This window comes from Coregonus lavaretus (assembly GCF_964263955.1).
Source record: "Coregonus lavaretus genome assembly, chromosome: 23".
Taxonomy (NCBI): domain Eukaryota; kingdom Metazoa; phylum Chordata; class Actinopteri; order Salmoniformes; family Salmonidae; genus Coregonus; species Coregonus lavaretus.
The window spans coordinates 20,386,143-20,399,490 of NC_140010.1; the positions used below are offsets into that span (position 1 = coordinate 20,386,143).

The 13,348-nt window shown below is 42.1% G+C and overlaps 1 protein-coding gene across 1 annotated transcript; it reads right to left on the reverse strand.

Annotated features, from left to right (window-relative positions):
* Positions 1-1,771: 1,771 nt before the first annotated feature.
* Positions 1,772-8,277, reverse strand: mcm6l (MCM6 minichromosome maintenance deficient 6, like; the record flags this gene model as incomplete). Its single annotated transcript, XM_084139684.1, has 17 exons — positions 1,772-1,894; positions 2,042-2,181; positions 2,690-2,857; positions 2,950-3,064; positions 3,299-3,460; positions 3,590-3,718; positions 5,018-5,173; positions 5,324-5,431; positions 5,552-5,693; positions 5,949-6,090; positions 6,203-6,353; positions 6,519-6,667; positions 6,886-7,051; positions 7,186-7,435; positions 7,539-7,649; positions 7,943-8,089; positions 8,183-8,277. 17 exons carry the CDS (start codon positions 8,275-8,277, stop codon positions 1,772-1,774), a joined length of 2,454 nt encoding a protein of 817 aa, XP_083995810.1.
* Between the last annotated feature and the right edge of the window lie 5,071 nt (positions 8,278-13,348).

The following is a 13,348-nucleotide window of genomic DNA, read 5'->3' on the forward strand; positions in this document are numbered from 1 at the left end:
CATCTGAGTCAATTAACATTCATGTGTACCGGTACAAGGCAAAACTTACACAAAGTGCATATTATGGTAAAACGGTCAAGAATGAGAATATAATTCTACAAGTCCCCTTCAAGCTACAATATTGATTTAATTTTGTTTCATATTTATTCATTTATCTATCACAATAAACAATGGTAAGAGCAGCTACAATGAAAAAGTAACTTAGCATCCCCGTTATTTCACTATACGCGCTTCAACCTGCGTGCCTTTGTTTACATTCAGGGGCCAAAGGCATAATAGCGTCGAAAAGTATAATGTGCAGTAGCCTAAACTCAGGCATAGTAAACCATCGATTCAAGGGAAATTACTATGGCTGATAAAATGTTGAAATTAACTAATCTACTAGCTTACACATTGTATTCCAATGTAACAACTCACCTAAAGGCTGTTCCAATCAATTTGCAAATCAAAGGTAATAGGCAGTAGTCCTCAACCGTCTAGAGAGCCCCGTTAAATGTACAATTTGTGAATAAAGTTGCAAAAATCCTAAACTATTGCATACAATACAGCTCTCAGTAAAGATGCTTTATCAGCTGGCGGTCTTCTTGTCAGGGATGTGGTTGATGTTATATACCCGATTGGGTGGCGTTAACTTCCACGTAGGCTATTTCAGATGGCGGATACATCCCAATGACCTGGCATGCCCTTCGCACGCAACTCTCTGGGATGCACTTCAGGACTGGGACGCACAACAAGGTGTTTCGCACTTCTCCGCGCCGACGCCAGTGAGCGAGCGACTCTTATTATGGATATTATGTAATATTTCCATATAATGGAATGCGTTCATTTGCAAACGAAATAGTATTTATGTAGGTCATAGTTATATATATTCGCATTCATTTTGACGTTTGGAAAGAGAGAGGAATGAAAAGAGCCACAGCAATTTTAGGGAAGGACATTAGCCAACATTTTCATGTTCGCACAGATAAATTAAAATAAAAACATTTACTTGCCTACATAGAGAAAGGTACAAGACACCGAATTAAAAACAGGGTGATTAGCCATTTGTTCTAGAATAAGTGTGTGAAAATTGTCATTGGATGTGCTACGGTAGCCTATATAAAGAAACTTCTCTGTAAAACATAGCTTATATTAAAATTAATTGGGTTTGTGTGCATCTAGCCTATGCTAAAGTCTATGATAGGCCATTTCATTCAATATATTGCATCATCGAGATCAAACGAGGGAGACAGTATCTGCATAATTCAACTGCACGAATTTCCCCAGAATTAGGGTCAATCATTCTAAATATAGAAAGACAAATCCTTCCTAAAACAAAGATGTTATTCAATGTATCATATTCTGTCATCAATAACAAGAAAAAAACGTCAGAATTTCGTAGTAATACTTCTTTAGAACCAATGGCAATGAATATCAGATAAACAAAATGCTAATATTCTTGTCTATAATGAAACCGCTCCCCTCAGTGTCCCACTGACATGAGCCTGAACCACTGGCCTGAACTCTGGGGCACCAGGACAATGATAGGTGAAAGTGCACCATCTAGTGAGCATAAAGCATTGCAAAAAATACATTTATTGAAATGCATAGACATGAGCAGTATGACAATTGTTCACAATTGTTTTTAGAAACAGTACATTGACGGTCAATAGCAACATGACAGCAAAACAAGTGGACAGTAGGCTACTGTAGCTGTAATCACAACTTCCTTACAGATAAGCCTGAATTCAATGACTTCTTCCACAATATCTATGGCTGAGGTGGACCCTACCTAATCTTCCAAGATGTAATTGGGGTTGACCACTAAGAAGGGGTCCTCTTCGATCACAGGTTCCTCTCCCTCATCACCAACTTTCTTCAGCCCAGTCTTTGTTAACTCTATGATAATGTGGTCCTGAAATGAACACAATACAGAGCATGTCACTCACCAATTTTACAAAACAAACGCACTGCTTTGTGTACAGATGAAAATCATAAATGTTCTTCTGTACATTGTAGTTTATGGTCTTAGTGTGTCTTGTTTTCCAATGCTTTAACTTACATAATGGATTAGTCTGTGAAGCACTTTCTCTATAAGATTATTCTTGGCAACCAGCTCAGCTTCTGACTCAATCTCACTCTCCAGCTCTTTCAGGTACCAGTTAATCAGCTCGCTTTTCTTCAGTGAGGACTCCTCGTCAGCTGTAAGAATGAAACATTTTGTTAAACGCTGACAAAACTAGTATCCTTTGAAATCATTATATCTAAAAAATTTATACATTTTGGAAAGGATCATTTCAGTTTGTTTAAAGGGACAATCTGCAGTTGCTACATCTATTTTTTTTAACATAAATTATATATATACACCCATTGATTCTTGAAGAATATAACTTCTAAATACCTCATGAGCTTAGTTCAGCTGTCACCGCATCAGAACCCAAAATATAAGCTTGTTTAACTCCAATATTTGTAATATATTGGAGTAAACAAACACTGTATAGCCTCAAAACATGGTTAAATCTATATTTTTTTCTAGCTATATATAATTTCTTCTTAATCATGGTTGGTCAGTCCTTGCATCCATAGCTCTTTCTATGAATTTGAGAGGGGTTACATTTCTCCAGCCCCATCCCTCAGCTTTTTGCGAAAACAGTGGAAGGTTGAGGCTTTGTTATCGTTTCAACTGTAGATGGCCCCTTTAAGCTCTTACTATCTTCCATCTTCTGCATGTGCAAAACAATGAGGTTGGAGACCCTTCTGTACTCAGCAAAGGTCATCTTGAGGGCAGGCTTCGCAGTGCTGGTCTTCTTAGGTTTGCCTGCCCCATGCTCTGTGTCCATAGCCTCCTCTGTATTAGTGCCCATCATGTCATTCTGATCTGGGGAACAGAGCGTAGCAATTTCTGACGTGTACATGTATCACTTTCAATCAATATATTATTGCACAAAGGTGAAAGTGACCGTTTCTTACCATTCATTTCCCCATTGTTGTCTTGTTCCTGGTCGAAGTTGATGTCTGGGGAGTCGACGCTGATGACAGACTTATTCAATAGTCGAAAGGCCTCCTTAACGTGTTTGGGATGCACCTTTAAATTAGTCAAAACAAAGGGTTAAGATGTGTGTTGTACCATCAATGCAACTCCTCAGAAATCAGGCAAGTTTATTCATTACATGAGCAAAATTACTGAACCACCTCTGTTACATAAACAACCATAATTATTAGCTTTTAACAAGTAATGAAGACAGACTGTTGTACCCTACAATGTATAGGGGCCTATACATATGGTGGTGTATACTTCAGTAGTAGGTGTCTGACCAACCTCATCGGAGCAGTAGAGCCTGGCCATGCCCTCAGACAGTCGGAGCATGCTCTCCAGCTGCCTGACAGTGATACGCCAGGCTGACTTGGTGCTGCCACTGCTGTCCCGCTGACGCAGACGCTTGTACTGGTCCACCACAAACTCCTTCGACTCTGCCGTGATCTGGGGTCAAAGTGCACCACACCAACGACAGGGGACAGAAAGCATGCAATGGTAGGTATGTCTTACTGAACGCTGCATCTAAACAGCCCAACACATGAGGAATACCAATGCAACAAGGGCAATTATTACCTTTGGTTTAAACTGTCGAGCAAACAGTATGTATCTCTGGATCTCATCAGTGGCGTAAACTCGCTCCACAGACTCCATGTTTCTAAAGTGCAGGTCTACGATACGTCTGGCTATGGCATAATCTGTCACCTAGACCACAAGAAACAAAAGTGAAAATGCTAAATGTGTCAAGTTTCCAAAACGCACATTTCCATTCAATATGGGCTTATATTATATGAAGAAGTTAGGGGAAGGTTTCACTCTTTAAAAAAAAAACATTATGGGGTAGATCAGCTTTAATATCGCAGATAGATTGTAACTTCCATCAATGTAATTGTCTGCATCACTTCCAATCCCCCATATATATTTTTTGCAAATACACACACACACACACACTACCAGTCAAAAGTTTAAACCCACCTACTCATTCAAGGGTTTTTCTTTTTACATTGTAGAATAATAGTGAAGACATCAAAACTATGAAATAGCACATATGGAATCATGTAGTAAACAAACAACAAAAAAGTGTTAAACAAATCAAAATATATTTTATATTTGAGATTCTTCAAATAGCCACCCTTTGCCTTGATGACAGCTTTGCACACTCTCGGCATTCTCTCAATGTGTTATTTCATAGTTTTGATGTCTTCACTATTATTCTACAATATAGAAAATAATAAAACTAAAGTTCTTAACCTATATACGTATTATGGACACAGTATGTTTTACATTAGTTATCTTGTTATTTGTTATTAGTCCCAACCTTCAGCTCCAGTCAACCCCTCCCATCGATCTCTTAACAGCATCCATATTGGATTTCTATTTGCTATATATTTTTCAACTGTACTGTTTCACAAAAGTTCTGACCCTTCTATTCTCATTGTTTCTACAGATTGTAAATTGAAACATTTTTGCTAAAAGTATTATTATATTATTGATTGATTGACTATGACTTTTCAGATCACCCAGTAGTGCTATCTGCAGGGTTAGCTCCAGGTAAATATTGCAATTATTCAGCCATTCCTGGACCTGTGACCAAAAACAAGCTACAAATGGACAGTACCAAAACAAATGATCTAATGATTGTCTCTTCGCAGCAAAATCTGCAGAGCTGGGAAGATTGTATTCCCCATATAAATAACATTCTATTGGTTGCAAAAATGTTGTATAATAATTTAAATGGAAAAATTATAAGTTTTGAATCCGCCTCGTTTTGCATATCAGTTCATAAACCATGTGCCATGGAATCGGTACGTCAAAAATCTCTTCCGAACTATTTTGCAATCTGTATGGGACGGCTGTCAATCCCTTGGTCCTTAAATGAAACTGGTATACTTTTTTATTTATCACAATTTTCTTTAACCAATTATGATCTTTAATGCAGGGCCGACAGACAAGTTCCTTACTTTTTCCCCCTTCCACTTTCGTTTTCCAAGGTGTTGCTCTTACCTCATTGCACTCATCAATCAGAATGAAGAAGAGGTCAAATCTGGACATGATGGGTGCTGACATGTTGACGTTCTGTTTCAGAGACTTAGAGCGGTTGTATCTCCCGTCGATGGGGTTGGCAGCTGCCAGGATGGAGGTGCGAGCATTCAGAGTGGCCTGAACACAATACAGTCAAACGGATGACAACTCAAACCATTGATACTCCCTCTGCACTGAGTAGTAATAAAAAGTATTGCTGAATTAAATTGTGTGTGTGACAGAGGGTGTGCGTGTGTACAGCTACAGCTCTATTCCCACATCGCATACCTTCACTCCAGCCTTAGTGATGGAGATGGTCTGCTGTTCCATGGCCTCGTGAATTGCTACCTGGTCTTTCAAGTCCATCTTGTCAAACTCATCAATGCAACAGACTCCCTGTGGATGATGATAAAGAACAGTGCAGAGTAAAATCAAATCGCACAGTGCCCCCCAGAGGACATATGACCAAACAGAAAAGCATAAGATGATTGTCCCGTACTAGAACACAATGCTTACGTTATCCGCCAACATGAGGGCCCCAGCCTCGATGACAAACTCATGGGACTCCTCATCTTTCACTACAGCTGCTGTCAACCCGGCTGCGCTGCTGGCCTTCCCACTAGTGTAGACTGCCCTGGGCGCAAAGTCCTCCACGTGTCTGAGGTAGGGCACATCAGAGTTAACACCAACCTTTCACCTCATAAAACATCCACACCACTCCTGCTTCCATCATGTAGTAGGCTCCTTTGCTATGAGGAATAATGAGACCTCCAGAGACTAGCAACACTGCCTGTGCAACACTAGTAAACAACTCGAAATGCTTCTGTTAAAACATTTAAAAAACAGGTTTGATCCTCAATTTCAAATATCACATCTGTTGGTTATACAAATAGGATAGTGCTTGGTGATTTACTTGAGGAACTGGCTCTTGGAGGTACTGGGGTCCCCAACGATGCAAACGTTAATATCCCCCCTCAGAGATGTGCCCTCCATGGTAGTCTTGCCAACACCGCCAAAGAGCATCAATAGGATTCCACGCTTGATCTCGTTATTCCCTGTAATATATTCAGGTTCGGCAGTGCATTTCAAAACAGATGTTTTAACAGTTTTTTACGTGACAAATCTACTCAATTTCCAAGTAAATAGCACAAGATATTCCCTCCATACCATGGATAGTGGGGAAGAGGCTGGTACAGAGGTTATGGTAGAGGTTCTTGTCCTGACTCATCTCAAACACCTTCTCCCATTCCTGAATAGTCATCTGGTTCTTCACACTCTCTGCAGTCTGGTCTTCCTGGCGGAGATCTTTACCACCAAACTACCCACAGGAACACAGTTCAGTGGTTTTTCCTATTTAAATAATCTATAACTATACATAATCTCTAGATCCTTCTTCCTCGCTACAGGTTTCAAACTTGAGGGATCTTCCCATGTTAAATAAAGTTTATATTAATCTAAATAAATGTTTAACTAATGGACAAACCCGAGGGTTAGTGGGGGCCACGTAGCAGGCTAGGAAGGCCAGTCTGTAGGACAGATCCCTGACACCTAGAGCCTTCAGTCCCTGGATCCCATCTGCATCAAAGCCCTGCCTCCCCCCAGTCACTCTGCTGCTGGTCTCTGCCCTGGTGCCTGCATTGCAAACATGGAGAAAGTACAGGGGAGAATGTTACTATTATGCTCCATCGCAATGGTTTTTACATTTTTTTAAACATTTGTCATTTAGCAGACGCTCTTATCCAGAGCGACTTACAGTTAGTGAGTGCATACATTTTCATGTATGACTTTGACCCTCAGAAGGCCATCTTGTGTGTAAGAGAAGGCATGGTGTGTAGAAGGCAGTTCCTCACCTGACACAGCCAGCGCAGCGACGTCTGGTACGACGATCAATGTGCCGGTGAAGTCACAGCGGTCCCCTGCCTGAGCCATCTCCACAGCCTCTGCCCTCAGGATCACCTCCACACTGCGGGGGATGGAGCCACGAGGCAGCTCCGCCTGGGTCTCCTGGATACGCACCTATATGAACACGAACACACAGAGGCGCACACATGCATACACAGTTAGAGAGCTGATATATCATGCTATGGTTTCATTGTCTGCTGGAGGGTCAATCCAGCCTGTTGGACTCAACCAGTCCAACCTCTTCATACCTTCTGAAAGTCCACAAAACGGGACTTGTTGGGGTCCAGCATGAAGTGACGTCGGTTGGCACAGACTGGGTTCTTACAAATGTTGGGCTGGGTGTACTTAAACTGCTGCTCAACATCTTTCATGACCGACTGGCAGTCCAGACACAGGAAGGTACCACTGACCAGCTCCGGGTGCACTGGGTGTGTCCTCACCACCTGGCCACTGATACGCAGTAGGGACCCGATCCGGGTCGTGGAGAGCTCTCGGATCCTGCCAAGGGACATTACAAGCAACTTAACGCTCAAGGTAAGTAATAATCTCATTTTAAGTGTAATGTAGTCAGAGAAATCTGGCTCAGTAGTTTGATCATTACTTTTGTCTTGATGGAAAGTCAGAGAAGGCCACATAGAACTCTTTGGCTGCTGGTATGTTCCCATGATCTCTTGCAAAGTGGCGCACTGCTCTGCATAGGAATGGGTATACCCTGGGGATGGCAAAACATGGACAAGTAGCAGGTAGCCTGGGAGTTAAAACGATGGGCCAGTAACTGAAAGGGTCACTGGTTCGAATAACCGAGCCAACGAGGTGAAAAATCTGTCTGTGCCCTTGACCAAGGCACTTAACCTTAATTTACTCCAGGGACGCACACTACTATGGCTGACACTGTAAAACAACACATTTATCTGCAAAATTGAAATGTTCTGTAACTTGCTGGTTCAATGGAGAAATAGAATGAGAGTTTTTTGGGCAGGCCTACCAAATTAGCAATTCAATTACCTGTAATACTCCTCCTGAATGGTGGTAGCTAGTTGCTGATTGAAGTGCTCAATGTTGGTGAAGTTCACAGTCAGTGTGTTTCTCTCTGGTCGAATGAGCTCCTCAGCATCAGGTAGATACAAAAGCTCCCCGTTTGTGTCCTGAAACCTGTGTGTAAAAGTGAGGGGTGAGTTTACACATTGATTATCACTGGTATTAAGCACTATTATTGGGCTTGTCCAATAAATATAAACAACTTACTCCTCCAAGAACTCGAGAAATAACTTCTGACATTTTTCTGAAAGGTCATCTTTGACTGAAACTCCTGCAGCGCTGGTCTCGGCTGCAGGCTCCATTCAGAAAAATAATGACAGTTCCTATTAATGGAAGAGGGAGCTTCGTTTGCCAACCTTACCTGCAAGCTGATGGAGTAACAATGCACACAGGTGTGCCATCGAGTATAATTGGCATTTAGCTCCACCCACACCTGCACCTATTGGGGGGAAAAAACAAAAGCTGCGTTCAAACAGGCAGCCCATTTCTGATATTTTTTTCACTCATTTATCTTTTCATATCAGATATCTTTCAGAGCTGATCTGATTGGTCAAAAGACCAATTAGTGAAAAAAAAGATTAAAATTGGGCTGCCTGTCTGAAGCCTTGTTCGCACTGGCAGTTTGAAGTGACTCAAATCCTATTTTCCCATACGAAAAATAATATCATAATAATCATAATAATTTATTCAACTTCAATTGCGCTTTTCATTACAGTGCTTGAAAAAGCAAAACAAACAAGAATCAAATAATACAGATATATGATAGAGTAGGTCTGGAGTCTGGACTACGATTTTCAGACAGAGTTGAACAGATGGAGCGACAGTCAATATTGACATATACAATATTTTAACAACATGCATGTACATGTATTTACGTATATGCAAATTACAGATATCTAAATACAGTGAGGGAAAAAAGTATTTGATCCCCTGCTGATTTTGTACATTTGCCCACTGACAAAGAAATGATCAGTCTTTAATTTTAATGGTAGGTTTATTTGAACAGTGAGAGACAGAATAACAAAAAAAAAATCCAGAAAAACGCATGTCAAAAATGTTATAAATTGATTTGCATTTTAATGAGGGAAATAAGTATTTGACCCCCTCTCAATCAGAAAGATTTCTGGCTCTCAGGTGTCTTTTATACAGGTAACGAGCTGAGATTAGGAGCACAGAAGCAATCAATCAATCAGATTCCAAACTCTCCACCATAGCCAAGACCAAAGAGCTCTCCAAGGATGTCAGGGACAAGATTTTAGACCTACACAAGGCTGGAATGGGCTACAAGACCATCGCCAAGCAGCTTGGTGAGAAGGTGACAACAGTTGGTGCGATTATTCACAAATGGAAGAAACACAAAATAACTGTCAATCTCCCTCGGCCTGGGGCTCCATGCAAGATCTCACCTTGTGGAGTTGCAATGATCATGAGAACGGTGAGGAATCAGCCCAGAACTACACGGGAGGATCTTGTCAATGATCTCAAAGCAGCTGGGACCATAGTCACCAAGAAAACAATTGGTAACACACTACGCCGTGAAGGACTGAAATCCTGCAGCGCCCGCAAGGTCCCCCTGCTCAAGAAAGCACATATACAGGCTCATCTGAAGTTTGCCAATGAACATCTGTACAGGCTCATCTGAAGTTTGCCAATGAACATCTGAATGATTCAGAGGAGAACTGGGTGAAAGTGTTGTGGTCAGATGAGACCAAAATCGAGCTCTTTGGCATCAACTCAACTCGCCGTGTTTGGAGGAGGAGGAATGCTGCCTATGACCCCAAGAACACCATGCCCACCGTCAAACATGGAGGTGGAAACATTATGCTTTGGGGGTGTTTTTCTGCTAAGGGGACAGGATAACTTCACCGCATCAAAGGGACGATGAACGGCGCCATGTACCGTCAAAATCTTGGGTGAGAACCTCCTTCCCTCAGCCAGGGCATTGAAAATGGGTCGTGGATGGTTATTCCAGTATGACAATGACCCAAAACACACGGCCAAGGCAACAAAGGAGTGGCTCAAGAAGAAGCACATTAAGGTCCTGGAGTGGCCTAGCCAGTCTCCAGACCTTAATCCCATAGAACATCTGTGGAGGGAGCTTAAGGTTCAAGTTGCCAAACGTCAGGCTCGAACCTTAATGACTTGGAGAAAATCTGCAAAGAGGAGTGGGACAAAATCCCTCCTGAGATGTGTGCAAACCTTGTGGCCAACTACAAGAAACGTCTGACCTCTGTGATTGCCAACAAGGGTTTTGCCACCAAGTACTAAGTCATGTTTTGCAGAGGGGTCAAATACTTATTTCCCTCATTAAAATGCAAATCAATTTATAACATTTTTGACATGCGTTTTTCTGGATTTTTTTGTTGTTATTCTGTCTCTCACTGTTCAAATAAACCTACCATTAAAATTATAGACGGATCATGTCTTTGTCAGTGGGCAAACAAAATCAGCAGGGGATCAAATACTTTTTTCCCTCACTGTATATGTCTAAGCCTTATGTGTACAGATAGTATTCACAACCCTTGACTTTTTCCACATTTTGTTGTGTTACAGCCTGAATTTCAAATCAGATTTTGTGTCACTGGCCTACACACAATACCCCATGACGTCAAAGTGGAATTATGTTATTAGACATTTTTACAAATTAATTACAAATGAAAAGCTGAAATGTCTTGAGTCAATAAGTATTCAACCCCTTTGTTATGGCAAGCCTAAAGTTCAGGAGTAAACATTTGATTAACAAGTCACATAATAAGGTGCATGGACTTCATGGACATGGTGCAATAGTAGTGTTTAACATGATTTTTAAATGACTACCTCATCTCTGTACCCCACACATACAATTATCTGTAAGGTCCCTCAGTTGAGTAGTGAATTTCAAACACAGATTCAACCACAAAGACCAGGGAGGTTTTCCAATGCTTCGCAAAGAAGGGCACCTATTGATAGATGGGGGAAAAAAACAAAAAAGCAGACATTGAATTAAGCAATAATGCATGGGGGGGTGTGGTATATGGCCACGGCTAAGGGCTGTTCTTACACACAACGCAATGCGGAGTGCCTGGATACAGCCCTTAGCCATGGTATATTGGCCATATACCACAAACCCCTGAGGTGCCTTATTGCTATGATAAACTGGTTACCAATGTAATTAGAGCAGTAAAAATAAATGTTTTGTCATACCCGTGGTATACCACGGCTGTCAGCCAATCAGCAATCAGGGCTCGAACCACCCAGTTTATAATATCCTTTGAGCATAGTGAAGTTATTATTTACACTTTGGATAGTGTATCAATACACCCAGTCACTACAAAGATAAAGGCATCCTTCCTAAATCAGTTGCTGGAGGGGAAGGAAACAGTTCAGGGATTTCACCATGAGGCGAATGGTGACTTTAAAACATTTACAGAGTTTAATGGCTGTGATAAGAGAAAACTGAGGATGGATCAACAACATTGTATACTGAACAAAAATATAAATGCAACATGCAACAATTTCAAAAATGGAAATAATACATTTACATAAGTATTCTGACCCTTTACTCAGTACTTTGTTGAAGCACCTTTGGCAGCGATTACAGCCTCGAGTCTTCTTGGGTATGACACTACAAGCTTGGCACACCTGTATTTGGGGAGATTCTCCCATTCTTCTCTGCAGATCCTCTCAAGCTCTGTCAGGTTGGATGGGGAGCGTCGCTGCACAGCTAATTTCAGGTCTCTCCAGAGATGTTAGATCGGGTTTTATTCCGGGCTCTGACTGGGCCACTCAAGGACATTCAGAGACTTGTCCTGAAGCCACTCCTGCGTTGTCTTGGCTGTGTGCTTAGGGTCGTTGTCCTGTTGGAAGGTGAACCTTTGCCTCAGTCTGAGGTCCTGAGCACTCTGGAACAGGTTTTCATCAAGGATCTGTCTGTACTTTGCTTCGTTCATCTTTACCTCGATCCTGACTAGTCTCCCATTCCATGCCGCTGAAAAACACCCCCACAGCATGATCCTGCCACCACCATCCATCACCGTAGGGATGGTATTGACCAGGTGATGAGCGGTGCCTGGTTTTCTCCAGATGTGACGCTTGGAATTCAGGCCAAAGAGTTCAATCTTGGTTTCATCAGACCAGAGAATCTTGTTTCTCATGGTCTGAGAGTCCTTTAGGTGCCTTTTGGCAAACTCCAAGCGGGCTGTCATGTGCCTTTTACTGAGGAGTGGCTTCCGTAAAGCCACTCTACCATAAAGGCCTGATTGGTGGAGTGCTGTCCTTCTGGAAGGTTCTCCCATCTCCACAGAGGAACTCTGGAGCTCTGTCAGAGTGACCCTCTGGTTATTGGTCACCTCCCTCACCAAGGCCCTTCTCCCCCGATTGCTCAGTTTGGCCGGGCGGCCAGCTCTAGGAAGAGTCTTGGTGGTTCCAAACTTCTTTCATTTAAGAATGATGGAGGCCACTGTGTTCTTGGGGACCGTCAATGATGCAGACATTTTTTGGTACCCTTCCCCAGATCTGTGCCTCAACACAATCCTGTCTCTGAGCTCTATGGACAATTCCTTCGACCCCATGGCTTGGTTTTTGCTCTGACATGCACTGTCAACTGTCTGACCTTATACAGTGGGGAGAACAAGTATTTGATACACTGCCGATTTTGCAGGTTTTCCTACTTACAAAGCATGTAGAGGTCTGTAATTTTTATCATAGGTACACTTCAATTGTGAGAGATGGAATCTAAAACAAAAATCCAGAAAATCACATTGTATGATTTTTAAGTAATTAATTTGCATTTCATTGCATGACATAAGTATTTGATCACCTACCAACCAGTGAGAATTCCAGCTCTCACAGACCTGTTAGTTTTTCTTTAAGAAGCCCTCATGTTCTCCACTCATTACCTGTATTAACTGCACCTGTTTGAACTCGTTACCTGTATAAAAGACACCTGTCCACACACTCAATCAAACAGACTCCAACCTCTCCACAATGGCCAAGACCAGAGAGCTGTGTAAGGACATCAGGGATAAAATTGTAGACCTGCACAAGGCTGGGATGGGCTACAGGACAATAGGCAAGCAGCTTGGTGAGAAGGCAACAACTGTTGGCGCAATTATTAGAAAATGGAAGAAGTTCAAGATGACGGTCAATCACCCTCGGTCTGGGGCTCCATGGAAGATCTCACCTCGTGGGGCATCAATGATCATGAGGAAGGTGAGGGATCAGCCTAGAACTACACGGTAGGACCTGGTCAATGACCTGAAGAGAGCTGGGACCACAGTCTCAAAGAAAACCATTAGTAACACACTGCGCCGTCATGGATTAAAATCCTGCAGCGCACGCAAGGTCCCCCTGCTCAAGCCAGCGCATGTCCAGGCCCGTCTGAAGTTTGCCAAT